The sequence below is a fragment of the Equus quagga genome, chromosome 11, assembly GCF_021613505.1.
Source record: "Equus quagga isolate Etosha38 chromosome 11, UCLA_HA_Equagga_1.0, whole genome shotgun sequence".
Classification (NCBI taxonomy): domain Eukaryota; kingdom Metazoa; phylum Chordata; class Mammalia; order Perissodactyla; family Equidae; genus Equus; species Equus quagga.
The window spans coordinates 100939603-100965883 of NC_060277.1; the positions used below are offsets into that span (position 1 = coordinate 100939603).

A 26281-nucleotide genomic window follows, 5' to 3' on the forward strand; every position below is an offset into this window, starting at 1 on the left:
TAATTTTCACATTGCCCATTCGTATTGGATGGGTGGAATGAGAACACCAATCACTGTTTTCCTTTGGTCTAAGTCCCATCTAAAGAAAAGAGTTTCACATCTGGTGCTTGGCAGGGAAAGGTTTTCTATTACCAAGGAAACAGAATAGTAAACTATGCCCCCACCCATACCATCAAACTTTGCAGATAAAGTTAGAGAACTCTGAAAGGATCTGCCTCGTTTCCATTGGGAGAAAGAAAAGCAAAAGAGAGTAAAGCAAAAACACACCACTTGGAGAACAGTCCTAGATAATACCTTACATTTTTAAAGTGCTATAGTTTACAACAGAATTTTACATATATTATCTCTTGGTGTTGTAGGTAGGTAGAAGGTTGTCTCTTCCTACCCTGTGAGGTAGGTAGAGAAAATAATTACTTTCCTCACTTTGTGGAAGGGAAAACAGAAAGAACAGAACAGAGACTCGAAGAGATTAGTGACTTGGCCAAAGTCAAAGGATTAGTAATTGGTTTTGCTAGCACTAAATAAAAGCCAGGTTTTATCTTCCAGTCCAGTGCTTGCTTCAGCATTCCTAAGTGCCCCGGCAATGCAGACAAGATTCAAGGGCTTAGTGGTTTTCCAGTGTGTGACAGTCAACACTATTCTCCTCTCTTTGTCCTTTCATTCATAGGAGAGATAACAGTGTCTTAACTTAAGAGGGGGACTTGGGGGAGAAGCCCATGAATAACACATGGGGCTCTGAAAATATAAAACATTCTAAAAATGACAACTGGTAACAACTAAGGGAAAAGCATTTCAGTGCTGACTTTTATTGAACAGAAAGAACATTCCCATGGGCTTATACTCTTGTAGAGCAACTCCAGAAAAGTAAAGGCGGCACTCTGAGATTTTTGTCAATGAGTTTTAATACGTGTCCATAGGTAGTTCATATGAATGCTTAAATTACAAATTAGCTGCCATGGTCCAAATATGTGGGACTTTAAGAAAGCTTTTATTAATCAAAAGATAGCTAAGCATATCAACTTTGATTTCTAAAATGTATTTTAAAGGTTTGTAAAACAAGACTAATTCTAGAATTATATAGCATTAAAGTAAGTAAATTTTATTTTTTAATTTTAATAACTTAATTTCATTAATGGTTAAAAAAATAATACATTTGCAGTTTACACATTTCTGCATTAACCTAGAGAAAAAACTATGTGAAAAGTTTGCATGCAGTTACAAGGGCAGCAGCACATGCTGTTTTCACAGCAACTTGTTATTGCCTCAGAGCACACCTGCACATAAAGCATCCACAAAAATACCCGCCCACCCCTCTCCCACCAAAAAACCCAACCCTTTCCCATCCCCAGCAAAAATTACCTAGTACAAGCAGTGACTTAAAAAATGCTTTCTTAGTAGGAAGCATTTATAAAATGCAGAGATCTGAACAAGCTAAATGCTTGTGCAGATTGATGGGCCTCTCCTAAGAGTTCCTTCCTCAAGAGACAGAAAGGACTCTCAATAGTTTAGGAAAGCTCATTTTTAAAAGTATATTTTTGCATATTCATGGCTATTTCTTTGAAAGAATATACCTAGCCTCAACTGTGGAAGAGATAAAAGCAGAAAGAGAAGCAAAGGCTACAGCCATAACACAGAGAATGGAGCTTCTCCATGAACATCAATAGGTTACAGCAACCAAGAAAGAAAACATCTGTGAGTTCACATAGATCACTGGTCTGATCTAGGTGAAGCAGTTAATTTTTCATGCATGTTTTACTGAAGAAAAACATATAACCACTTAAAATACAGCATTCACATTGTTATAAGCTCGTGCTCCTGTACTACCTATTGCTAGACTTTTCCATGTACATGTAAGTATCCTAAAACCTACAGATATCCTATAACACTGTCATCAGCACCTCCCACCTACAAAACATATCCTGAACTACATTATGTTTTGAGTCCCTGAAATTTCAATACCACATAGTGTTCTAAATTTTACTTTTTTACAAGTTTAATGTAGAGACAGAAGAAAACACCAAGCAATGTTTATTGTGCAATTCCAATAGTTATTTGTGGAATCTTGGTTTAGAGTCAGTCTTCATAGCCATTTCAACTGCCTAGTTTAAACAAAAAGCAACAATCTATAGATCTATAAATTTCACGATATTTCTTCAAACATCAAAGCACTAAAAGCACTGATGATTTGTGTTATAATTTTAAAAATATTTTAAATTACACAGATTTCATATATCATTTCTTTTATAAAATAATCAAAATAATTGATTATCTGGAAGAAAATTACTGAAATAGAGTCCTTCTAATGTATCTATAACCTCTGTAAGACTCCAAGCCAAAAAACAGAACAAATGATAAAATAAGAATTTCTCAGTCACTGGAGTGTTTGAACTTTAAGATGAGAAATGGACTCATATTTTTTATGTTTCCTGTGAATTCAGAGCTTACAGGTGGCATCAGGACTCAGATTTCTGGGATGACTTTACATGGCTTTCACTTTGATTTGCTTCATTTTCATTTGCTTCTTCTCCAATTTCTTTTGTTCACGCCTCAAAGCAGCTTCCTAGAGAGAGAGTGGGAATGCAAACTAAGCTCTAAGCACATGTCAAAACAAAAAACAAAAAAAACCCAACTAGAATACTGCCTGTATTATTATTCAAAAACCTGGGCTTGGACCACATGTAACAGTCCAGAAAGTACTTATAAAAATTGCTAATATCTAGGGGCTGGCCCCGTGGCCGAGTGGTTAAGTTCGTGCGCTCCGCTGCAGGCGGCCCAGTGTTTCGTTAGTTCGAATCCTGGGCGCGGACATGGCACTGCTCGTCAGACCACGCTAAGGCAGCGTCCCACATGCCACAACTAGAAGAACCCACAACGAAGAATACACAACTATGTACCGGGGGACTTTGGGGAGAAAAAGGAAAAAAAAAAAAAAAAATCTTAAAAAAAAAAATTGCTAATATCTATCTTGTTTAATGAAAGTCTACTTGGAATGAAGCAAACGTAATTAAAATCTCATTAGAAGGAAACTAAATACTACATTTAAGCACGTTTTGTTATTCTGGTCTGATTTTTCCTATACCCAGGAAACACTAACTCAATTTTCATCATGATATTTATATTTTTCTGCTAAAGAGTTGTGCTTCAGTTTAGAAAACCTTAAGATCTTGTTTGATGAGGTTATTAAGTGTAAATTCTTCTTCTTAGCATAGATTTTATACCTCAGCACAATACTTCAATTTATAATGTCCAATTGGGAATTTTTATCATATTTTTATTTAGGAATTAGGAGCTTATGTAAAAGGAGAGAAAGAAGCTTCAAACACATTATTTTAGTAGCAAAAATCACTGGTTATTATTACCTGTACTGAGGGAAGCCTTAGGGGTCAAGACAAAGCATGACTTCACTGTTGGTTATTAGTGGTCATATCTGATTAAAGCTTTTTCCAGCTGCAATCTCAAACTTGAGTTTTTAGGGGTTTGGGGTAAAAATGTGAGAAACATATTCCTCAACTGGTAAAGGACTGAGAAAATATGGAAGAGGAAAAGCAAAAGCACATAGTATATATAGTTCTTGATAGTGTAACAAATTAGTTTCAAAGGGTGATGTGTAAATTGGTGGTTTCGGAACTACTGACTGTGTCAGGTTTAAACACAAGATAACAACAAACTATTCACCTATACAGCAGTGTAGGCCTGAAGGTTTATCCATCCATAGCTGCACTATTGTATAAGTATCTTGAAGAACTGAACCACCATTGTTAGCACCACTTTTATGGGAAAATACATTCTGAATTTGGGTTCACAAAGGCAGGAATGAACCCACCTCCTTTGGCAGCTGCTGCCTCCTGTGAGGGCTCTATAGCAAGCGCGTAGCAACAGCATATACAGTTGGCCCTCTGTATCTGCGGTTTCTGCATCCGCAGATTCAACCAACCGCAGATTGAAAGGCCTACAATGGTTGCGTCCAATACTGAACATGTACAGGCTTTTTTTGGGCATTATTCCCTAAACAATACAGTATTTACATAGCATTTACATCGTATTAGGTATTCTAAGTAATTGAGAGATGATTTAAAGTGTATAGGAGGATGTGCATAGGTTATATGCAAATACCTGCCGTTTTATAGTATAAAGGACTTGAGCATCTGTGGATTTTGATATCTGTGGGGGTACTGGAACCAATCCCCGATGTACACCAAGGGACAAATGTATGTCAAAAGCTATACTGCTCTGGGATAGCTATATAAAGTACTATCCCAAGGTCCCCTTCACACTGTCTCAACCCCCACCTCCACCATATTCCTTCTTTCCCCAACACTATTCATCCCTTCCCATATTACATATTATACACGTGTAAAACTAACCCTAAAGAGTACAGTACAGCAGTTAAGAGAAGAAATCTACTTACATTAACATATTTAAGAAACATTTATGTTAATGTCAAAAATGTTCACCTTCAATAATAATTCAAAAAATGCAAAACAAATGGGAAGCCATTTCCCCACTCTCAGAATCCTACATTTAAAAAATTGATAACTAGTTTTCTTAAAGATATGATTTCTTGAAGACTTGTCATAACGTATACTAGTAAAAGCATACATTTTACAATTTCTTATTGGCAGCTTCTCTCTCTTTTTCTTTCCTAGGATTGTTTTCCTCAGGAAATAAAAAAGAACAAATATGGAAAGGCACTTTCTTGAAAGGCTGCAATATTTTTAATATAAAAAGTTGCAGAACCCTGTTTATAAGATGATCTACATTAAGAAAAGGATTATGGGAGCCAGCCCAGTGGCACAGCAGTTAAGTTGGTATGTTCCTCTTCAGTGGCCTGGGGTTTGCAGGTTCTGATCCTGGGTGCAGACCTATGGACCACTTATCAAGCCATACTGTGGTAGGCATCCCATGTATAAAGTAGAGGAAGATGGGCATGGATGTTCCCTTAGGGCCAGTCTTCCTCAGCAAAAAAGAGGAGGATTAGCAGCAGATGTTAGCTCAGGTCTAATCTTCCTCCAAAAAAAAAAAAAGAAAAAAAGAAAAAGAAAAGGCTTATGGGGTGCTGGCCCTGTGGCGTAGTGGTTAAGTTCAGTGTGCTCTGCTTCAGTGGCCTGGGTTCACGGGTTTGGATTCCAGGTGCAGATCTACACCACTCGCAGCCATGGTGTGGCAACGATCTACATATAAAATGGAGGAAGACTGGCACAGATGTTAGCTCAAGGCTAAGCTTCCTCAGCAAAAAAAAAAAAGAAAAGGACTGTATGCACACTAAACATATATATAGCTGGGGAACTAAATAAGCTATATAGTGTTAATGGTGGTTACCTTTAGGAATGGGAATTGTCTGAAGGATTATGTTATTTTTACATAGTAGAATTAAGTTTAATTTTAACTTCTGTATATATGTTTCTCTATATTTTTCAAATTAAATATATAAGTAAACAAAAAAACAAAGCTATACTAGTAGTGGCAGGAAGGTCCAGAACATTTGTACTAATGAGCCATTCAAGTCAGAAATGGACTATAGAGGTTTTTCTTTTGTTTTTTTTCCTTTCCCATTTAGTTCACTGGATGTTTTCATAAGGTACCCAGGCCTAGATATTACAAAGTGGTGGTTCTAAAAAAAAAAATACATGGTTTACACCTACAAGCAGCTTACAGTCTGAATCAAGCTATGTTCTGGGACCCCCCACCCCCTACTTTTTCTTAAATCTACTATAGTTTCAAACCCCAGAAGGAACTGGACAACATTTTTCATAGAAAAATTAAAGGCACTATCTATTAATGATTCCATGTAGATTCTTCCAACAGATTCATTAAAAAGCCATTTTTATTTATAAAGACAATTGCATAAACACAGAGCTCTATTCAGGGGAAAAACACCCATCAATTAAACCAAACCAAAACCAAATCAAAAAATGATGAGAAAGGATAAGATGGGAGGAGGCCTGGGACCTTCACTCAACAGTATTAGTGACTCTACTGGCAACTGAAGTGCCACACAGTGGCTCACTTTTTCTTGGCAGTATGCCTCCCCACTTCTAAGAATTTTCTTCAATCTTTGAGATTATTCTCGTTAAAATTCACATCTCCCAGAACGTTGTTCTCCTCTTTTTTTGACCACCATTTACAAGGTTTAAAATTTTAGAGCTGGACTATGGCATCTTATTTTACAAAAATGTGAGAACATACTGATATTTGAAACATAACATACTACAGCCTAAAAAGCTCTTAAGTTTGAGATTCTGGGTATATAAAAAATAGAAAACAAAAATACAAACCAAAAATATTACAAATACTGTTAATTCTATAATCAAATTTAAAATTTTATTTTTGTTGTTAGTGGCGTTGAGTCGATTCTGACTCCTAGTGACCCCGTTTACAGCAGAACGGAAGCCTGCCTGGTCTTTCTGTGCCATCCTCTCACCTTCCGGTGCTGTGTCAGACAGTGCTCGGCTGCTATTCAGAGTTTTCCTGGCCAGTTTTTTTGGAGGTGGGTGGCCAGGTCCTTCTTCCTAGTCTATCTTAGTCTGTAAGCTCTGCTGATACCTGTCCACCATGGGTGACCCTGCTGGTATTTGAAATACCAGTGGCAGAGCTTTCAGCATCACAGCAACACGCATCCAGCACAGTACGACAGCCGACAGATGGGTGGTGTGGTTCCCTGACTGGGAAACGAACCTGGGCCTTGGCAGTGAGAGGGCCGAATCTTAACCACTAAACCACCAGGGATAACTTCAAAATTTTATAAAACAAGTTTATTTGGACCATAGGGCACATGTGCTGGCTTCTATTAAAATATCTAATTTCTTTCTGCCTCTGTAAGTGTTTGGCTTGAAAGATGGTAGTGGAACTTTCAAAATGGGATTATGCTGGGGGAACAGGATAATTCATCTAATTCTCCAGGCTCATAGACTCAGTCTAACATGGTTTAACAGGAAGGATTTATCCTTCTTTATACTGCTATCAACTAACAAAATGTCTCAAGTGCTGAGAAGATGTTAAACTTTTAGCCTGTGTACATTCCTACATAGAATTACATTACCTTAACAGTCAGTATGGCATAAATAAGCATCCTTATAAATCTAGTTTTACCTCAGTGATAAGAAAAGTTTATCTCACCTCCAGCCTGCGCTGTTTCTCAGGATCTTCCTCATTCATGATTCGCTCCTTCTCTGCTCTTTTCTTTTCCTCACGCCGAGACTGTGCAGCTTCCTGTCTTTGCACATGCGTCAGCTTCAAGAAGTTCTCTTCTACTCGAGCTCGGTTCTTATCTGCTTTTTGTTTGCCCTTTCCCCAAGAAACAAAGTTTTTCATAAGAAACCCATTTCAATCCAACAGAAGCAAAATCCCATTTAGTATTCTTTCATAAAACTATTCTCATTTAGCACTTTCAAGTCAACGAGCAAAAGTACAATCGCAAAAATACAATCACTGGAATCCTTGACAGCTGACCACCGCCCCCAGGGGGAAAAGAACAAAAGGTGCCAACTTATAATAAAGGTTGCAGGTCTTACTTCTCTGTTGAGTCGGAACTTTTTGGCTTTATCAATAGAATAAATCACCATGTTCATCAGGGGTAGCAAAGCCTCCATATCCTTTGGGTAAGTGTTACCTGAGCCAGGCACTGGAAAACAAAGCCATTTTCCTATTGAGTTAATGTCAGTATTAATACTTGTGGATCACCCAATTCTCTTTTCTTTTTTTGGTATTAATAGACTCCTTTCTCCAAGTTTCTTAAGCAGCTAAAATTCAGCAGAAAATAGAAATTAAATAGAAAAGAAGAAATAGAAAAGATCTTTATTGAAGAAACCCAAGGGGCTGGCCTCGTGGCTCAGTGGTTAACTTCATGCGCTCTGCTTTGGTGGCCCAGGGTTTCGCCAGTTCAGATCCTAGGCGCAGACCTGGTACCACTCATCAAGCCATGCTGAGGTGGCACCCCACATAACAGAACTGGAAGGACCTACAATTAGAATATACGACTATGTACTAGGGGGCTTTGAGGACAAGGAGGAAAAAAAAAGAAGACTGGCAACAGATGTTAGCTCAGGTGCCAATCTTTAAAAAAACAAAAAAACTCAAAAACTGGCATTGTGTAATATAAAGATGGCTGGTAAGATTCCTGCTAGCAATGTAAAATTAGAAAAAAAAAACAACCAACCCAAAAACCAATAAGCAGGGGTTATTATTATTTATTTTTGGTGAGGAAGATTGGCCCTGAGCTAACTAACATCTGTTGCAATCTTCCTCTTTTTTGTGGGGGGGGAGGGGGAGGAAGATTAGACCTGAGCTAACATCTGCTGCCAATCCTCCTCTTTTTGCTGAGGAAGACTGGCCCTGAGCTAACATCTGTGCCCATCTTCCTCTGCTTTATATGTGGGATGCCTACCACAGCATGGCTTGTCAAGCAGCGCCATGTCTGCACCTGGGATCCAAACCGGCAAACCCCAGGCTGCCCAAATGGAACATGCAAACTTAACTGCTGTGCCACTGGGCTGGCCCCTCTTCCTTTATTTTGTATGTGGGATGCTGCCACAGCATGGCTTGATGAGCGGTGTGTGGGTCCATGCCCAGGATCTGAACTCGCAAACCCTGGGCCACCAAAGTGGAGTGTGCAACCTTAACCACTATGTCACTGGGCCGGCCTGTATGGGGTTAATTTTAATGTAGTTTTCTATAGCTATCACTTAGGAGGGAATAATACTCTCCTTAAGATCATCTCAAAGAAAACGAAGAACTGGACAACACACAGAACACTTACCATTAAATGTAAACAATAGTGTCCTCTTAGTGTCAGGCAGTTTTAAAGGCTGACCTTCCCTGTCATAAAAGAAAGGCTATTTAGAAAGAACACGAGAAAGAGATTTTCCATGCATGTTAAGTCACCCAATTCACTTAGATGAACAGATGCCTGCAAATAATCAGCACAGAATTTGGCTTGGCATCCCCAAGGCAAATATAATCTCAGAGCCTGAAGGAGTTTTACAGGTCATCTCATCCACTCGTCTATCTGATGGATGCATTCCCAAGTGACCTTTACCCTATATTTGAACACCTCCAGTAATGTCCCCTCTAGGCAGGATATATTCCATTTCACCTGGGGAGCCAGAAATGAGCTTATATTTAAGGATGAGGCCCATGTTTTCAATAACACTTTTGCTTATTTTGATGGGTTTTTATGTTTTATTTACAACTCCTACCATCATATATGGAACATCTTATTTTTGAGTTGGGCTCAGAATAAATTTAGAAATAATCTACTATAGCATATATAATTTAGTTCCAACTCACAAAACATTCTTTTGAAATCCTTGTCTATCAACCCCTCTCTCCTTCCCCCGCACCCAAAATGCTCCACGAATACTATAACGTGACAGTTTGCCCCAGTGTTGCTACTGAGTTGAGCAAGGCAAGGATAATGTAATGCTATCTAGGGGCATAAGGACCTGAGTAATTTTGACACACAACTACAATCCAGATTGGCTTTTAACTGTACTCGGTTCCATAGGCTTTGCGGGAGTAGCCCTTAACCAAAAATTTAAGTCAGAACCAATTCTACGCCAAGGATAAACTTAAATAAGTATGCTCTCCTGAGTGAGGACGTGAATTCAAACAACAAATTCAAGCCCTGAATGTGTATATTCAAACGTTACTATGAAGTCAGAAATTCTGTGGCATTGAGGGCATCTGATAATATACTAGGAAAGAATATAATCACCCAACAACTTGAAGGAAGCCGGAAAAGGCCCTGAATTATAAGACACATAGATGTGCAATCAATCAAAAACACAAGTCAAACATCACAGAGAGATTCATACCATAAATTAAAAAAGAAAAAAAAAGAACCTAGACTACAAAGGACAAAGAGATTAGCAATTACATTTTCCTAGTATGAGCCATTCTGTAAGATTCCATCCACCTCACTGAGTGGGTGGTGTATATATGCGGCAACACATGCAAACCGCAGAGGTTTATTTGCCTCCCATTGGTTTTCAATTACATTCATGATGCATGCAGTCAAAGCAAAGGAAAACTTGGATGCCCATCACCAACTTCCCTCACTTATTTGGTAAGGGAAATTGCAGAAGCTCCTTGCAAGTGTTTCAACACAGAAAGCTAGCGAGAAAAATTAATTTCAGAATTTTAATCTCATACGTACTCTTGCATAATTTTTGGACCAGAGAACTGGTCTGAAAAATGAACAGATTCAATCTTGTCAGCATAGTGTGTAAGAAAGTGAACCATCTGAAATAAAGAAAAGAAATTTTTTTTTCAAGTAGGGTTTGATGCATTTCCCTTTTTCATATTCACTCTTCAATCCTTACTTCTGCACAATGTCATTAAGGCTAAAGCTTTTACAAAAGTTAACTAAGATAAGGAATCTCTCTGCAATGAAACTAGTACCTCTTTTCAGTTACACCAATAATTAAATTTCTTCTCATGGAACAGCTGAAAATATGTCTCAAAATAATGTTCTAAACAAGAATGAAAGCACGAAGATAAAATCTAAAATAATTTCAGGCAATTCTTCATAAACACATCACCTTCAACTTACATTTAGAACTGTCTTTGAGCTAGCCTATATTTTCGTGATACTAAGATGTGCTATTACCATTACACAACCCATAGGAAAAAAATGGCTCTCTATATAGCCCTCTTCTACACTAATAGAAGCTAAAAAAACTAAAGGACTAATGACATGCTGATAAGAATTAAAACTGCAGTCCTTTACCAAAAAACCTGAAAGCTATTAGCAATCCTAGGAACAATTTGCTCTTGATTTAGAGAAGAACTTCTTGACTAATCAAATTGTCTTTTTGACACGGTAATCTATTGCTTAAAGAGGTATTTTAATGTTTGTGTGGGAAAGGAATGTGTAACTACTGCATCGTCATAAAATGAAGAACTTGTACAGTGTGACTTTAGGGAGAGTGCCCTGTATACGCCAAGGTCCGCAAATGTACATCTTCTGTTGAATTTACCTTTGTATCCATCATTCCCTCTGTGACTTCTCCCATCTCTGACAGGATGGCCAAGGAGTCTGGCAGTCCATACTTTGCTCCAGACTTAGGTTTGTCACTACAAAACTCACTCTGGAGGAAGAAGTAATTGAAAGCAAAACATGACATTTTTATGCACAAAGACTTTGTCTTCTCAAGAGAATATGTACTATTGCAAAGTGGTGCTTAACAATGTTCAAGTGATATAATTAATCATCCTATGCTCTAAAGTTGAATGCATATGTAATAAAGAGGCATAGTTTCTGCATTTATTTGAGTTGGAACAACTTGACATACCAGATCCTGCATCTCTTTCTGTAGTCGCACCAAGGCTTTCCGAGTGCCAACGGCAAACACATAGGTATCCATGTCTTCATCATTCATGGTTACTTTTATTTGCTTCAGAAAAAAAAAAAAAACAACAAAACTCACCTGCTAGGTTCTGTGATGGGCAGATTTCTAAGATGGCCCCAAGATTCCTGCCCTCGGAGTATACATCCTCCCCTCAAATGTAAGTGGGACTTGTGAATGTGATGGGATATCACTCTCATGATTACGTTGTGTTATATGGCTGAAGGTCCCTAATCAGCTGGCTTTAAGTTCATCAAAATGGATGTTATCCTGGGTGAACTGATCTAACCTAGTGAGTCCTCGAAAAAAACAGTGGGAAAGTCTGGTATGATAAACATGGCCCTATTTATCATATTAACTGTATCTTAAAATGTTTGGGTCAAAAATTATCAATATGTGGAAGAAGAGAAATGTTAATGGAGGGAAATATAGCAAAGAATTGGCAAGATGGCAGCTGTATAAGAAAATGTTTTCTGGGTTGGTCCGGTGGCGCAGCGGTTAAGTTCGCACGTTCTGCTTCTCTGCAGCCCAGGGTTCACCAGTTTGGGAAGCACCGCTTGACAAAAGCCATGCTGTGGTAGGTGTCCCATGTATAAAGTAGAGGAAGATGGGCATGGATGTTAGCTCAGGGCTGGTCTTCCTCAGCAAAAAGAGGAGGATTAGCAGTACTTAGCTCAGGGCCAATCTTCCTCAAAAAAAAAAGAAAGAAAGAAAAGAAAAGAAAATGTTTTCTATTCTTCCCTCATTGAGGGTAAATTACACAAAGCAACACCTTTGACAGAACCCAGAAAAAAGGACTAAGAAATATAAAGAACAACGTGTTTGTTGAAACTGTCTTTGCAGAAAGACATAAAAGGATGGCTTGCTTAGAGGAAAAGAGAAGATTAAGTCTACGTCAGGAGAGAACCGAAAATAATTAACACTCTAAAGAATAATTTCCACAAAAGGATGGTTGAAGACACAGCAAAATTTCTTTTCTTTCTTTCTTTTTTTTTTGAGCAAGATTAGCCCTGGGCTAACAACTGACATCTGCTTCCAAAGCTCCTTTTTGCTAAGGAAGATTGGCGCTGAGCTAACACTCGTGCCCATCTTCCTCTATTTTATATGTGGGATGCCTGCCACAGCATGGCTTGACAAGTGCTGTGTAGGTCCACACCCAGGATCCAAACTGGCGAACTCCCGGCCACTGAAGCAGAATGTGCGAACTTAACCGCTGCACCACCAGTCTGGCCCCCAAAATTTCTTCCTTTCTACCTAATAAGATGGTATTTGGTAGAAGAAAGGATGACAGGAATCCTAACTGAGGACGTCTAAAAATCGTGGATCAAATCATCAGAAGCCATATTAGGAAAATTAAAATAAACAAAAGATACAGGTTTGCAATAAAAAAATGAGACCTTTAAAATAATAACAAGTCTCAATCCAATAATTACATTTCAAAGTATCTAATGATAGTACTAATACAGCATTTATTAACCAAACACTACTTTGTATTTTGACATATGCAGACATCTCTTATTCTACTAGTTTACATAAACGAAGAGACTGTCTTGTATATATTTTTGTTTTTTTGTAGCAGTGGGAGACAGCACAATTATTTATTGAAAGAATGAATGGAGGGGGAATGTGGCATTTCTGACAAAGGACACAATTTGCAGATTAGCATGTTAATTTAATAAACGGAAGAAGGTATACCAAACAATAAGGTTCCCAGATTGTGATTTGAGCTCATTCAGCCCAAGATATATTATTTGAAGCAGAAAATATTTAAGAAGAAACCCAGTTTATTGCCAAAGATAAAAGCGCACAGGAGGAACAGAGTTACATATGAGGGCAAACTGTCTGTGACAACTGTTTTTCCATCCATCATCCAGATTGATTCAGCCGATCTACCTGGTGATAGAGCACTATCTCCTTTCTTACAAAAAGCATGTGCCCACCCCCCACCCCACTCCCCACAGTTGCACACTGAGTGGAAGATGATCTATCCAAATTGAAAACGGCCCATTTTTTGGCAAGGAATGCAAGTTGCCAGAAACACCAAACAGAATCCAGGCAAGAAACGGAATAAGCTCTAAGAAGCTAAGAATTCAGTGTGTATAGAGAAAACCAGCAGGAAGAATACATACCACTTGATCACTCATTGGCCTCATCATCCGAGCCAGGACATTCAGCAAGTCTTGTCTCTTGAGGAACTGGATAAACAAGAGAACAGTTGGAACTTCCACTTAGAATAAACAAAAGACCTTGGAGGAGGAACCAAATGCTTCATCAAATATAATCTACATTTGCCAGTCAGTAGAAAGATGATTTTTAGATCTCATTTTAACTCCAACATGAAAGGATGAAACACTAAACTTAGAGAATTTGGAATCATGCTGGAAAAAATGAAAGGAAGATATACATTATACCAGAAATTCCCTACTTACCCTCAGCTGGATGAGCATTCCCTCACAGCACACTCGACCAGAACACCACAGGTTGTAGATATGCTCATTCTCCTGGTTTAGCTTGCCTGTGCTTGTGGCTTCTTTGTTAGTTCCATCATCCCCTAGGCGTAAAACCACTTAACGTGATTCATGGAAAATGTTGGGGCTTAATCACCACACCCTCCTCCACCTTGACCCCAAAATCATCGGAGCTGTACTTTGCTATCTTGGGGAATTACCCTTTGGACATAGATTACAACAGACGGGCAGTGTTACTTTTACTTTTAAAACTCTTTATTGTCTCCATAAAAAAATTATGGACTCTAGCATTACCTCTATGTCTTTGTTAGTTAATGACAATCAGCTTGGAGTATAAATTTCTCAAGAGTTGACACAAAATGAAGGAAAGTCAGTTTAAATGTCTCTGCCAAAAGTTAAAGAAAAACAAAAAAACTATGCAGTGAATAAAATATATCATTAATACAATCTATTCAACACTCCCTCACTGTGTCTCCTATGAGTTAACATTAACCAAGTTTGCTTTCCCAACAGCAAAATTGTAACAGTGGTATTAAGAGCTGTATTTTAGATTGAGAAAAAGCTCAAATTCCAATCATTTCCTCTCTTCATTTAATCATTAAGCGTACAAAAGAAATTGTTCAACCTCACAAGGTGAAGCAGATTGATACACTGAATGAAAACACATGATGTGAAGTGGAAGGCGTTAACGTCTGTTTATTTTTTCCCTTAATCTTCAGGTCAAAAAGTACTCTGAAATACCATGGGACAGCAGAAAGAGTATGGACTTTGGAAATAAGTAGTCTAGGTTCTAATATCATGGTTGGAATTTAATAGTTTAGGCAAGTTTTAACATTTCTGGAAGTCAGTTCCCTCCTTAGGAGAACAGAAACTATATCCAACTGACCGTGCGTTACAAAGATTAAATAAGAAACAACGTATGCAAAGTACCCAGCACATCATACAAACCTCTGCGAAAGATGGACGCTTGCTTACTATTAAAGGGAAACAAAGTGTTACAAGCAAACAAAGGTGAAGGCAGCGAAGACCACCTTACTCCCTACACTATACAACTACAGGGGTTCCTCTGAGGTGCTTCAGTGTACACCTCTTCAGTGGATCTGAAACTAAACTGCCCAGAATCTGAGAGAATTCTGAGAGATTTCTAATTTCTAAAAGATGAACTGAAAGCATTTATCAAGCTACCAAAAATGTCAAAATTCCTTGCTTTCCGCCAGACTTTTATCAACTTGTTTTGATAACGTGATTATCTCATTCTAATCAGGAGATGCTTAGCAACTATTGATTAATGAAAGATGAGGAAATTATTTTATAAATGCAATTTATTCAGTATATAAAACCTAACAAAAATAGGATCCTTGAGAGAAAATAAAGCATCTTCTTCTGCAGTGCATGAAAGAGTTAGATGCTTATACTGAGGGGCATAAACAGTTCTCACCAGATGGTTTTCAAGCAGGCAGCTGGACTTGTATTAGACTAACTTACCTACTAAGGCAAAGTTGCTCTCCAAAAGTTCTCTATGAGTGTTAAACCAGGCCTGAGCAAGGCGACTGTTTTTATTCTTTCCAATAATATAATTCATGATGTAGGCAAGCAGACCGGTCACCATCAAAATTTCTAGATAGTAACTCTCCCAACTGTTCTGGAGGTGTGCAGGAACCTAAAGAAGAACAATCATTCCATTTAATGTTGGCTGAGGCTGAAAGATGGAGTCTAACTCATGGGATGAAGAAGAATTGAGAAAACCCATGAACAGAAGTGGATACTTTAGATAACTGTCACTGAATATGGTTATACTTCTGAAAAATATGACCATTTTTGGTTTTCTATCTTAGCTTCATGAAAGATTCTTTAAGGAAATTGAGGATAATCAAATGGGACGAAAAGCTGGAAAGCTCTTTGTATTAACCTTGATTCTGTATCCCATCCCAAAATAAATTCAATGTCTATCCTCTTCATCATTCCTTGATAAATAAAACTAGGAGACCAGAATAAAAATATAGGGGTTACTTCTCTAGGAGTGTGGTGTTTTAAAAGAATTGATATCAAACTCTTTCAAAGCTCACACTATTACATCAGCACCAGCTATATGTCACTATATATTTCTGGGATTAATGACAGCAAGATATTTTGTTGGTTAGTTTGGAATTCAGAATCCTGAATACCTACATCAACAATTGTTATCGGGTCTTTATTTTTGCTAGAAGAAGTATCTGGTTTGTCTTCATAACCTTCAAATTCTTCATCATCATATGGCTCACTCTCGGTATCTCCCTCCTACAAAAATGAGGCACAATCTGTTTTCCCCTCCAAATGTCACCAGCAATTGTATCTCACTTTTGCAGGTAACACTTGGAGAGGAAAACAGAACATGTAAGCAGCTGAGCACAGAACACCCAGATATTACATGTTTTTTAACAAATGATGACTCTCCATGCTTCTGAACCCTGAGATCAAAATGATACAATTCCCACTTATACACGGTATCTATTCTCCACCCCTTCCCCCAACCAGCCTCTCCATAGAGGAGAAAAATACAATTCATTCTTCGATCAATGTAAAAGGTGGGAACATACCGCAAAACACTTAGAAGAGCTCTACCTACTGAACAAAAATGAAGATACCAGAGAAAGCAAAGGTTTCCCTAGACCTGAGCCTTACCTTTAATGTCTGGGGAAAGTGCCAGTTACACCTTTTCCCATCCTTCCAATTTCCCAAGAAATCAATAAAAAAGAACCTCACCTGGGTATCTGCATCTTCAAAATCTCCTTCTTGGTTTTCATCCTGCCCTTCTAACTCCACAGTGGTCTCATCTTCATCATCTTCAGTGGTTATCACCCGTTGAGGAGATTCAGTAACAGAATCTTCTGTGACATCCTCAAATTCAGCAAAGTCATTATCATCATACTCTGCTATGTCTTCCTCATCCTCAAAATCATCAAACTTGGCTTCAGAGACACTCCCAAACACCAAAAGGACAACACAGAAAGCGTGGAAGGCTCTCATTGCACCTTAAAATGAGTTAAAAAAATAATAACCTAAATGGACTGCCATTCTACATATACCGATCAAAATTTGTAAATAGTTAAAAAATAAATCTATGACTCTCTCCTGTTTTTCTTTTTTTAATAGTATTCATTTCAGACAGCATCATATAAAGAACAGTGAGGTGAGGGTCAAGAGGCCTGGGTTCTAGTCTGGACTCTGTCACTAATTATCTATAAAATCTTGCACAAGTCATTTAATATCTTTAGGTTAGTTTCTATTTACATTGTGTATTTGGTAAGCATTTTTTAAGAGTGTATAAAAAGCTTTATACAGGAACTGGTAAGGGGTATAACAAAATAAGAATGAGATGCAACTATTTATCTGTTAGTGGTAACAAAAACAATACATGAATAGAAAAGCCACTCATCCTTAGATGAACTGTGTGTGTGCATATGTGAACATCATCATCATCATCAAATCAAATGATGAAGACACACAGTGCTAGGCCCTGTCCTAAAGGCTTTACAAAAAGCAACTAATTTAATCCTCATAACAGCCTTTGAGGAAAGTAGCATTATTAACATCCCCAATTCACAGATAAGCAAAACAAAACACAGAGATGCTAAGTAATACAACTACCAAGTGACACAGAGCTGTGATCTGATCCTGATTTTGCCTCCAAAATCCCTGCTATGAACTACCTCTGTAAGCCGGTGGCTGTGATTTTTTTATTAGTTCTTGAAGGAGTAATATTTTGCTAACAAAACTGTTCCTAGTGTGCATGATGGAATTAAATACGCTGACATTCATAGTCTTCTGAAAAGAACACTAGGTATTCCACCATCTAAATGAGTTTTTGAACCAACAAATATAATGAAACCAGATCTGTGACAAAAATGTGCCAAATGATATGAAAACACGGAGGACAATGAAATCATCTTACCAAACAGGTAAGGCTTTACAAAAAAAGGGAGAACACTTGAGCTAGAGTTTGAAGAGTAGTTAGATTTCAACCATCAAATCTATTTAGGCTGTCTTTCTAGCCTTCCCCCTCATCTAAACACCAGTCCTGTATCACTGATTGTCTAACAGACATGCCCATTTTGATGCCTTACAACCCTTTTCTGTACAGGGTCAGACAGTAAATAATTCAGGCTTTGTGGGCCACATACTGGTCTCTGTCACATATTCTTCTTTTTTAAAACAACTCTTTAAAAATGTAAAAACCATTCTTAGTTCACAGGATGTATAAAAATAGTCCACCTCTCAGGCTGCAGTCTGCTGACCTCTGCCCTACAATCATCGCAAAATCAACAGGTACCTGAATTTCTCTATTTCTACATTAGCATCAATCACATTTTTCCAGTCTTATTTTTGGTAAAAAGCAAGATATCTAATTTCTCATTTCATTTTCCCTTCAAAATCTAATTAGCCATTAAATCTTGGTGTTTCCTTCTTTGATTCCCAAAGCCATCATGATAATCGAAGTTGTCACCACCTGCTGAAGAACCACAGTATTATTTTAAATGGTCTCCCCGTCTCAACCCTCTCTCAACTTCTCCTCCCTAAAAACCACCATCATCTCTCTAATGTACAACTTTTGTTACATAAGGAATCAACAATCATCAAAGGCTAACCAATTCCTGCAGAATAATTTTTAAAAACTTCTCTGGCTTATGCTACTTTTCATAAAATGACCTTGCCATATCTAATCAAATGTACCTTCACTGAGCGTATCACCACGTCAGATACTATGCCAAGAGAAGTAAAACATGATTCCTGGATGATCATAAATTTGCACGAGAACTTAGCTTCAAGGATATGTGTTACAGTACTACTTAGGAAAAAATTTGAAACTGGTTAAACTATGGGGTACATACAAAAAAAAATTTACTTTTTGTCCATTAAAAATTGTTACAAATGAAGTTATTAGAACCCATGTTGTTTAAGAAGCAAATACACATAAAAAGGTTTAGAAGGACATATCTCTACATATAGATAATTTTTTTTGTATGGTATTGGGTTTGGATTATGGGCATTTTTCTTTACATTTTTCTACTTTTCCTTTCATGAGATTTTGTAATAAAAAGAAAAAATTCCTCTAAAAATAAAATAAAAGCATTGTGCCTGTACTCAAGAAAAGCACTGAAGACTGAAGAACAGCTGTAGCATAGAGGCCTAAAACAGCATAGTTTAAGAGTTTGTTGTGATGGAGCATTGGGTTTGTAGACCCAAGTTGGGGAAATGAGGTTAGAAAAGCCAGCAGGGGCCAGATTATGATGATCCTTATTTAAATACTACACTAAGAAATTTGGATAGTTAGAATCAACTAAATGATTTAAGTAGGAGAGCGACACTATCAGATTTGCAATTTAACCCTCACAGCTCATACATAGAGTGAACTGGAGAAAGGCATCTGAGGCAGGGAAAATAGGAAGTGGCTGAGATAATTACATGAGAGATAAAACAGGATTGAACTGGCAGTGGTACTGGGAATGAAGAGGAAAACAGATTTGTCAGATATTTAAAAATTCTATTTGTTAGCACAAAGTGATTGGACATAGGGAATGTGGGAAAGGAAGATATGGGGTGATTCCAAGTTTTGGTTTGATAAATAGCTGGACAAAGTTATCTTTGAGATAAAGAACAATAAAGAAGGAAAAAATTGGGGGGAAAGGAAATGACTTAAATTTAGTACCTGCTGAAAAGTTTGGAGTGTTTTCAAGCAGTATGTTAGATGATTAACATTTATCTCTTAATTTTCACAATATCCCTAAAAGATATTATAATCTATTTTTACAGAGGGAGAAAAGGAAGTAGTTAGAAATGTAAGTTTGGAGTTCAGGATACAAGCCTGAGCTGGAAATAGAGATGGTGTGGGAATGGATGAGATTCCCCAGGGAGAATTAAGAAATAGGTTAAAAAAAAAAAAAGCACCAAAAAGTCTTGAAACAAATCACACCTAAGAATTGGGCACAATAGGAAGAACTGGAATGTGAAACTAAGAAGGACTGGTTAGAGAAAAAGAAGAGATTCTGGCCCAAGAGGTATCATAGAAGTCAAAGGAGAAGCACATTTCTAAGAAGGAAACAGAGCTCAGTTTCAATTACTGCAGAAAGTTCAAGTAAGATATGGACCAAAAATTTCCAAATGTTAATAACGAAATTATTATTGGCAACTGCAGGGAAGTGGCAAAGAAGGAAGCCAGAATGCAGGGAGTTAAGTACTAATGGAGGTGAGTGGGTGGCAAAAGTGAGTTTGTACTACTCTTTCAAGGTGCTCTGGGATAGCGAATATTCTATATCTCATATTCACGACACCATAAATTCTTTTTTTCTTAAAGATTTTATTTTTCCGTTTTTCTCCTCAAAGCCCCCCAGTACATAGTTGTATATTTTTAGTTGTGGGTCCTTCTAGTTATGGCATGTGGGATGCCGCCTCAACATGGCTCGACGAGCGGTGCCATGTCCGTGCCCAGGATCTGAACTGGCGAAACCCTGGGCCTCTGAAGCTGGAGCGCACGAACTTAACCACTCAGCCATGGGGCTGGCCCCAACACCACAAATTCTTAAAGCAATCAGTTCAATATCAAAGGTTATTGCCCAATACCCCGCACCCCATCATTGCTCAAGAAATATTCTTAGAGTTGGACAAAGTTCATAAATTTTGAAAGGTGCAAATGATTTGAGAAATGCCATAAAGGATGGGCCAATAGTATATCCTTTCCAATATTTGATCTTTGAGGTTAGCACCAGGGGACATTTTATGAGAAAACATAGCTCATTCTCAACATCAACCTCAAAAGGTCTGTGATGTGTCTCCAAACATCCCTAGCTCCCTTTCATAACCTTTTATTATAGTCAAAAGTGGAAGAAATATGAAAAAAAGCATGTACTTTGGTGGAGTTAGATTTGGTTTAAAATGTCAGCCCTACCATTTGCTAGCCATATGATCTTGGGTTAATTACTTAAAATACCCTATTCCCCACATACGAAAAAGGGATACTCATTCATTACTTGACTCACAGGGCTGTAGTGGTATTGCAGGAGATATGTGCTTGGCACATAGAAGGCATTCAATAAATGAGTTCCCATTATTTCCTTCCCCTGTGCCTTGTGAACACCCTTTAAGTTTTTTAAGATTTAAAAAACTTCATTTTTAGTGTTTCCCTTTTCAGATCTCGGCTAAAAACTTTTTCAAATAGAAGCAAATAAAGGTTAACGTTGCCATAGCCAACTTGATTAACTGCCTGTGAAAAGGTCTGATCATTTCAAACTCCACTTAGAAATGTTCACATAACAGAAGCATTTCTAAGATAACTCAGCACTGTAACAGGGGTCCTTCAAGATTATCTATGTTAAAATCATCCAAGCCATTTGTGCCTTGGCCTTCTCTTTCAGAAGTCTCTCTGCTGCACCTGTCAAGTCATTTCTCAAATGCACAACTCCCTGCCAGGCCACTCAGTCCTGAAACTCCTGCGGCAGGGAACACAAGCACTAACAAGTCTGGTTTGATTATCTTCTGCTAGCTCGCCTGGCAGTCTCTCAGCTACTGGGTCTGGGCTCAAAAACAACCGAGGAATAAGACGCGGGGGACGGGCCGGCGGGGGGTGCGGGGGCGGGGGGTCATTCCTTGTTGCCATTTAAATTAGGACTTTCTGACAATGGCCATACTATGAGACTTCCGGAAATCATGTAGACATTCCCCTGTCTTCTTAAACACCTTGGATAAAAACACGTCTTCTGTTAGAAACCTCCAGAGAAGACTGGCCACAAAGGTTGCTGCTTCTTTTAAACCACCCGGGTCTAGTCTTTCCCCATCATGGAGAATCAATTCATCCTAAGGTCTATACTCCGTTCTTCCTACTGCACACTGTAAGTTTCCTCTAACTTTGCCCTTCTGTTTGGCATTTGCTCACAGATCTTTAGGGAAGTTCCCCAAAACCGTTAAAGTCACCCCAATCCCGAAGATCAACAGAAAACGGGCCTTGAGATAGACAAAGTTTGTTTGTTTTTAAGAAAGACGGGAGAGGTGAGAAGGCGCGGGGACTGACGTCACAGGCCGGACTTAGGGGGTGAGGTGGGAAACGGGACCGGGTTAGGCCACGCAACTCAGTCACCGCTCGGCCTGGCCCGGCCCCATCGATTTACGCGTCATGACCCGCTTCCTACCTGTGCTGGGCGCTAGAACCCGGCCCAGCGCTCCCGCAGCCACCACCTCCACCCCGCCGGCGTCTCTGGCCGGCTGCCGCCTGCGTGGTCACCACGGTTTTACTGTCCCTGATCCCTCTAGGACATAGACCCACCACGCAGCTCAGTCACGCCGAGCCACTCTTCATGCAGCCTCCACCATCCGTTACGTAGAATGCGTGCGGTCCGTCCCCCCAGCGTAGGGCGTTGGAGGCGGGACGCAGCCTCGGGGACCGCGCGAGACCTCCTCCCCGGCTCAGCTGGGGCGAAGAGGGGCTGCTGGGAAAATTACATAATCCCTGCCCTGGGCCGGAACTGCCCGCCTCGATTCTAGCTCTCTCCGCTAGGGTTCGGTCAAGTTGTCATCACGCTGAACTGATGCTCCGGAAGCTAAAGGTAGCCATGCTCCATGGGACCACGTGGCTAGAGGCACGCGGAGAAATGTTGCCCTGGATTAGAGTTTAGGGGACCGATAATCTTATGTAAATGTGGTTTCCGCCCACGCCCTTTTCTTGGGATTTTTTGGCTGCTCCCTGTAACTGCTACTGTTTCCTCCTTCCCAGGCCCACTGCTTAGACGAGCCAGGAACACTCCCCACCCAGCAGCAGTGTCCTGTCAAAGCGTCTAAGGCAGCAGCCATTCGGGAGCTTTAAGGTCGGCAGTCCGCGGCGCCTTCCGGGAGCCGTAGCCCCAGGCTCCGCCCTTCGGCCCGCGCGCTCTGCACTGCGCATGTCAGGTGTGCGTTCCCCTCCCCCCATCAGCAACGGGCCGAGAGGCGGCGGCGAAGGGGGCGGAGAAGGAGGAGCGCGGCGGGACTAGGCCCGGACCGCGCGTACTTCGGGCCGCGGGATTGTTTCCGCGTAGGCGGTAGTAGCAGCTGCCGCTGCGGCCACAGCAGCAGGTTTGTGCGAGGTGGGTCTGGACGCGGGACTGCTACCCCTTGGGGGCACTGGAGGCAACTGTGGGGCCTAGCGAGGGCCCGGGAACCGCGGCCTCGCTCAACAAAGAGTCGGCGGAGCCTCCGGGCACCAGAGGCCCAGGAGGCTGGCGAGGGGTGGGAATGCGAGGCTGAGGCCTGAGGGGTCTTTCGTAGCCGCGACTCCCTCCCACGGCTCCTGCTTCTCCCGTAACTCTTAGCGAGGCCCAGTTGGCGGCTTTCCGGAGGCGGCGCCCGCCCGCTCGCCCTGGTAGGGAAGGGATTTGCAAGGTGCCGGGCTCCGGGGCAGGGATAGCCGCTGGGAGGATTCTGACCCAAGTCGGCTGCAGTTGGCAGATGCAAACCTCCAAATCGGGGAGACCGGATAGGCAAAAGTTGCCAAATCGGAAGGCAGTAAAGGCACGGTCGGTGATTTTTGTGCAGCCTGGAGTAGATCAGTAATTTGCATCACCGTCGTCATACAAACTTTTTTGCGGCCTACTTAAGAGCTTATCTGATGTGAGTAAATAATTTACATGGAGTTGCGAGCATAAGCACCGATAATATAGGGAAGAACTATCGTACTAATCGAGAGTTTTAGAGTCATAGCTTCCTCATCACCTTAGTGAACCATTTTCCCCTTTGCCCCTTCCTCCTTTAACCGGTCATTCAATTTCTTCTGGCTTTCCTGTATATTGTTCATTGTAAGTGATGTTTCTGTATCTCTTCTCCTCCATATACACACCCCGGAGCTCCTAAGGGGCAGAGATTATGTTTTAATTCACTTTAACTTTCCGGAGCCAAGTCCACTTCTGGCACATAGAGCGAGCAGTAAGTGTTTCATACAAAAATTAATTTTTAGACTTTCAGCAGTGAAAAAAAAGTGTGTAATATTTTCCTGTACCTGGAAGGGGTATTATATGGCTTAATCTGCAATTCATTCAGGAAATATTTTTGTTGATGTCTACTGTGTGCCTATTTCCTAGCACTTTTCTAGGTCTGTGACCCCTGCCCTCATGAAGCTTGTTTTTTAGTAGGTAAGAGAGACAATAAATACATAAATTATACTGAATGTTAGAAGATGATTAGTGCCTTAGATAGAAAAATAAAAATGGAAAGAGGGTTGCAGAGGTGTTGCATTTTGAAATAGAGTGGTCAGGGAAATATTTAGAGACACGCTGATATTTAAGGGTCTAGAAGGAGGTGAGGGGAGTGAGCCCAGCGAGTATCTGGGGAAAGGAATGTTCCAGGCAGAGGAAGTAGCAAGTGTCAAGGCCTTAAAGAGGACAGTGCTAGCTTGTCAGAAGAGCAGTTGGAAGACCAGTGTGCTTGGAGCACCGTGTGCAAAGGAGGGAGTAAGAGGAGATAAGGCCGGGGAAGAACTGAGGGGCGCAGAGAACAACCAGGACCTTTTAGGCTTTTGCGAGCATTTATTTCCCTTTGGCCCTGCCTGGGATGGGGACCATCTGAGGCTTTTGAGCAGAGGAGTGTTGAGATTGGATTTACATTGTAACGATTTAGTGTAATTCATGGAGGATTCAGTTCTTTATAGTATTCTAGTTTTATCAAGTTGATATTCATATAATCAGCTCTAAGTTTCTTTAAGCTAACAGAAAGGAAAGAGATGCTTCTAAAATAAGTGTAACCCAGCATTTACTTATATTTGGCTTTAGAAGAAAGTGATAAAATTCTTGGGTTTTGTACAGATTCTCATTAAAGAACTGACCAGTTTACAGTGTATGAGATGTTCTCAAGGCAGATTATTAAAATAGATGCTAATCAACTGTCATTAGAATGCTCTTCTACTACAAAAACACAAGTGATAAAGGTTATAATGTGGGTTTATAATCAGTTGTTTTTAGTCCACTATTTTTAAAGTCATTTAGATCATATCTTATTTTCCACCACTGCCCAAAGCATAAACTCTAGCCAAATTATCTTGCTTGTGTTTCACTCTTGTTCTAACTTCCTAGCCTTTGCTATTTTAGTTTTCCTCCCCAGAATGTCTTATTCCTTCACACTTCTCTACTCAGCTTGCATCTTTCTGTGCCTGGCCTGTGTACTAGCTCTCTTATGAAGCCTCTCCCCACTTGTCAGCTCATAGTGATCTCTGACATCTTCAGTGTCGCGTAGCAGTTATGTATGGAATCCCTGGGTTGAAAGAGATCTGAGAAATCTTGCTTGATTTCCCCATTTACCAATGAAGAAATTGATTTCTGGAGAAATAATAATGATAAACATGACAGCTATTACACACTGTGTACTTATGATGTTCCAAGCTTTGTTCTAAGTGTATTTTTGTGTGTGGACTCAGTTTTTCACACCAACCCTGTGAAGTAGGTGATAGTCTCACCATCTTACGGGTAAGGGAACTGAGGCCCAGAGAAGCTAAATAATTTTCTTGAGTTTCACATCAATTAGTGGCAAAGCTAGAGTTTGAACATAGTCAGCCTGTCTCCATAGTCTCTGGTACTTTACTGTGCTTATGATTTTCTGCTAAATCACAGCATTTTAGTGCCTAGAAGCATACCAAGTAGGGCTTTATGCTATCTTTAATTTTTCTCCTCAGCCAAGTTGAAAATCTCTTTGGGTCTCCTATATATTGAATAAACATGAATAATGAGTATATGCTTTGGAAAACAAGAGATAAAAAATAAATAAGCCTGCCTTTTCACCCATGAAACCTGTAACATGGAGTTGGAGAGAGAAAACAAGAACGCAAATAGTAATTATGATTAAATGTTGGGTGTTTTAAGACTAGAAAGGGAGTTTGAGGAAAGAGATACCACTTCTCTGGGGGAATCATATTTACGTCATAGTTCTAGGAGTTGGTATTTGAGATGGACTTTGAAGGATAGGACTTTGGTAGGTATAGTGAGAGGTTTAGTGGGGAGGGAATCCTGGTAGAGGGAAGAGCATGGACCAAAGTGCTTGGTTTTCTGGGAAAACTGATGCATGTGGGGAAACCCTGGGAGATATGAATGGTAAAGTACAGTAGTTTGTTGCCATAATGAGAGTCTCATTCCAGCCTTGTTGAGTAACGGTGGAGAGCTGTTGAATTGAAGGGAATGACAGAATCATAAATGTATGTCAACAAGGTTTAGGGCCAAGATCTAGAAGAACCTGGAAGAGGGTTTTTGCAGAGCCTCTGAATGCTCACTTCCTTTGGGTGTGACTTTCCCTAGTTCCACAGTATTAACAAACACAATGTTATTCTGCCAAAGGAGGTAGAAATTCCTCTTCTCTTTTTGCTGTTTATCTCTGACCCAGCATTACCTCACCATTTTGTACTTTACCACGTAGAGTCTCTTCTTGTAGATTATGGAATATTTACTGGTTATAGATGCAGCTTCAACATGACTTTCCAACAAAACA

General features: G+C 39.8%; 2 protein-coding genes across 4 annotated transcripts in view; one reads left to right on the forward strand and one right to left on the reverse strand.

The window, feature by feature from the left end:
- Positions 1-884: 884 nt before the first annotated feature.
- On the reverse strand, positions 885-22283 carry CCDC47 (coiled-coil domain containing 47). Of its 2 annotated transcripts, none has more exons than XM_046674745.1 (13): positions 22107-22283; positions 16556-16824; positions 15983-16090; positions 15299-15473; positions 13775-13896; positions 13475-13540; positions 11292-11393; positions 10977-11087; positions 10154-10239; positions 8756-8814; positions 7512-7621; positions 7117-7284; positions 885-2560 (listed from the first exon to the last, which is right to left on the reverse strand). In XM_046674745.1, the coding sequence occupies exons 2-13, from the start codon at positions 16817-16819 to the stop codon at positions 2480-2482; spliced, it is 1452 nt and encodes a 483-aa protein (XP_046530701.1). In that variant the 5' UTR covers positions 16820-16824; positions 22107-22283; the 3' UTR covers positions 885-2479. The 2 variants fall into 2 exon arrangements, with proteins under 2 accessions (XP_046530701.1, XP_046530702.1); XM_046674746.1 differs by having other exon boundaries at positions 21973-22109.
- A 220-nt stretch (positions 22284-22503) lies between these two features.
- The window catches only part of DDX42 (DEAD-box helicase 42), a 37445-nt gene continuing 33667 nt past the window's right edge, over positions 22504-26281 (forward strand). The window contains exon 1 of one of the 2 annotated variants that reach the window (XM_046674739.1): positions 22504-22891. The gene's annotated coding sequence lies outside the window, so the exon portion shown is untranslated. Of the gene's footprint in view, positions 22903-26281 lie in introns of both variants that reach the window. The other variant, XM_046674738.1, reaches the window with a different exon arrangement.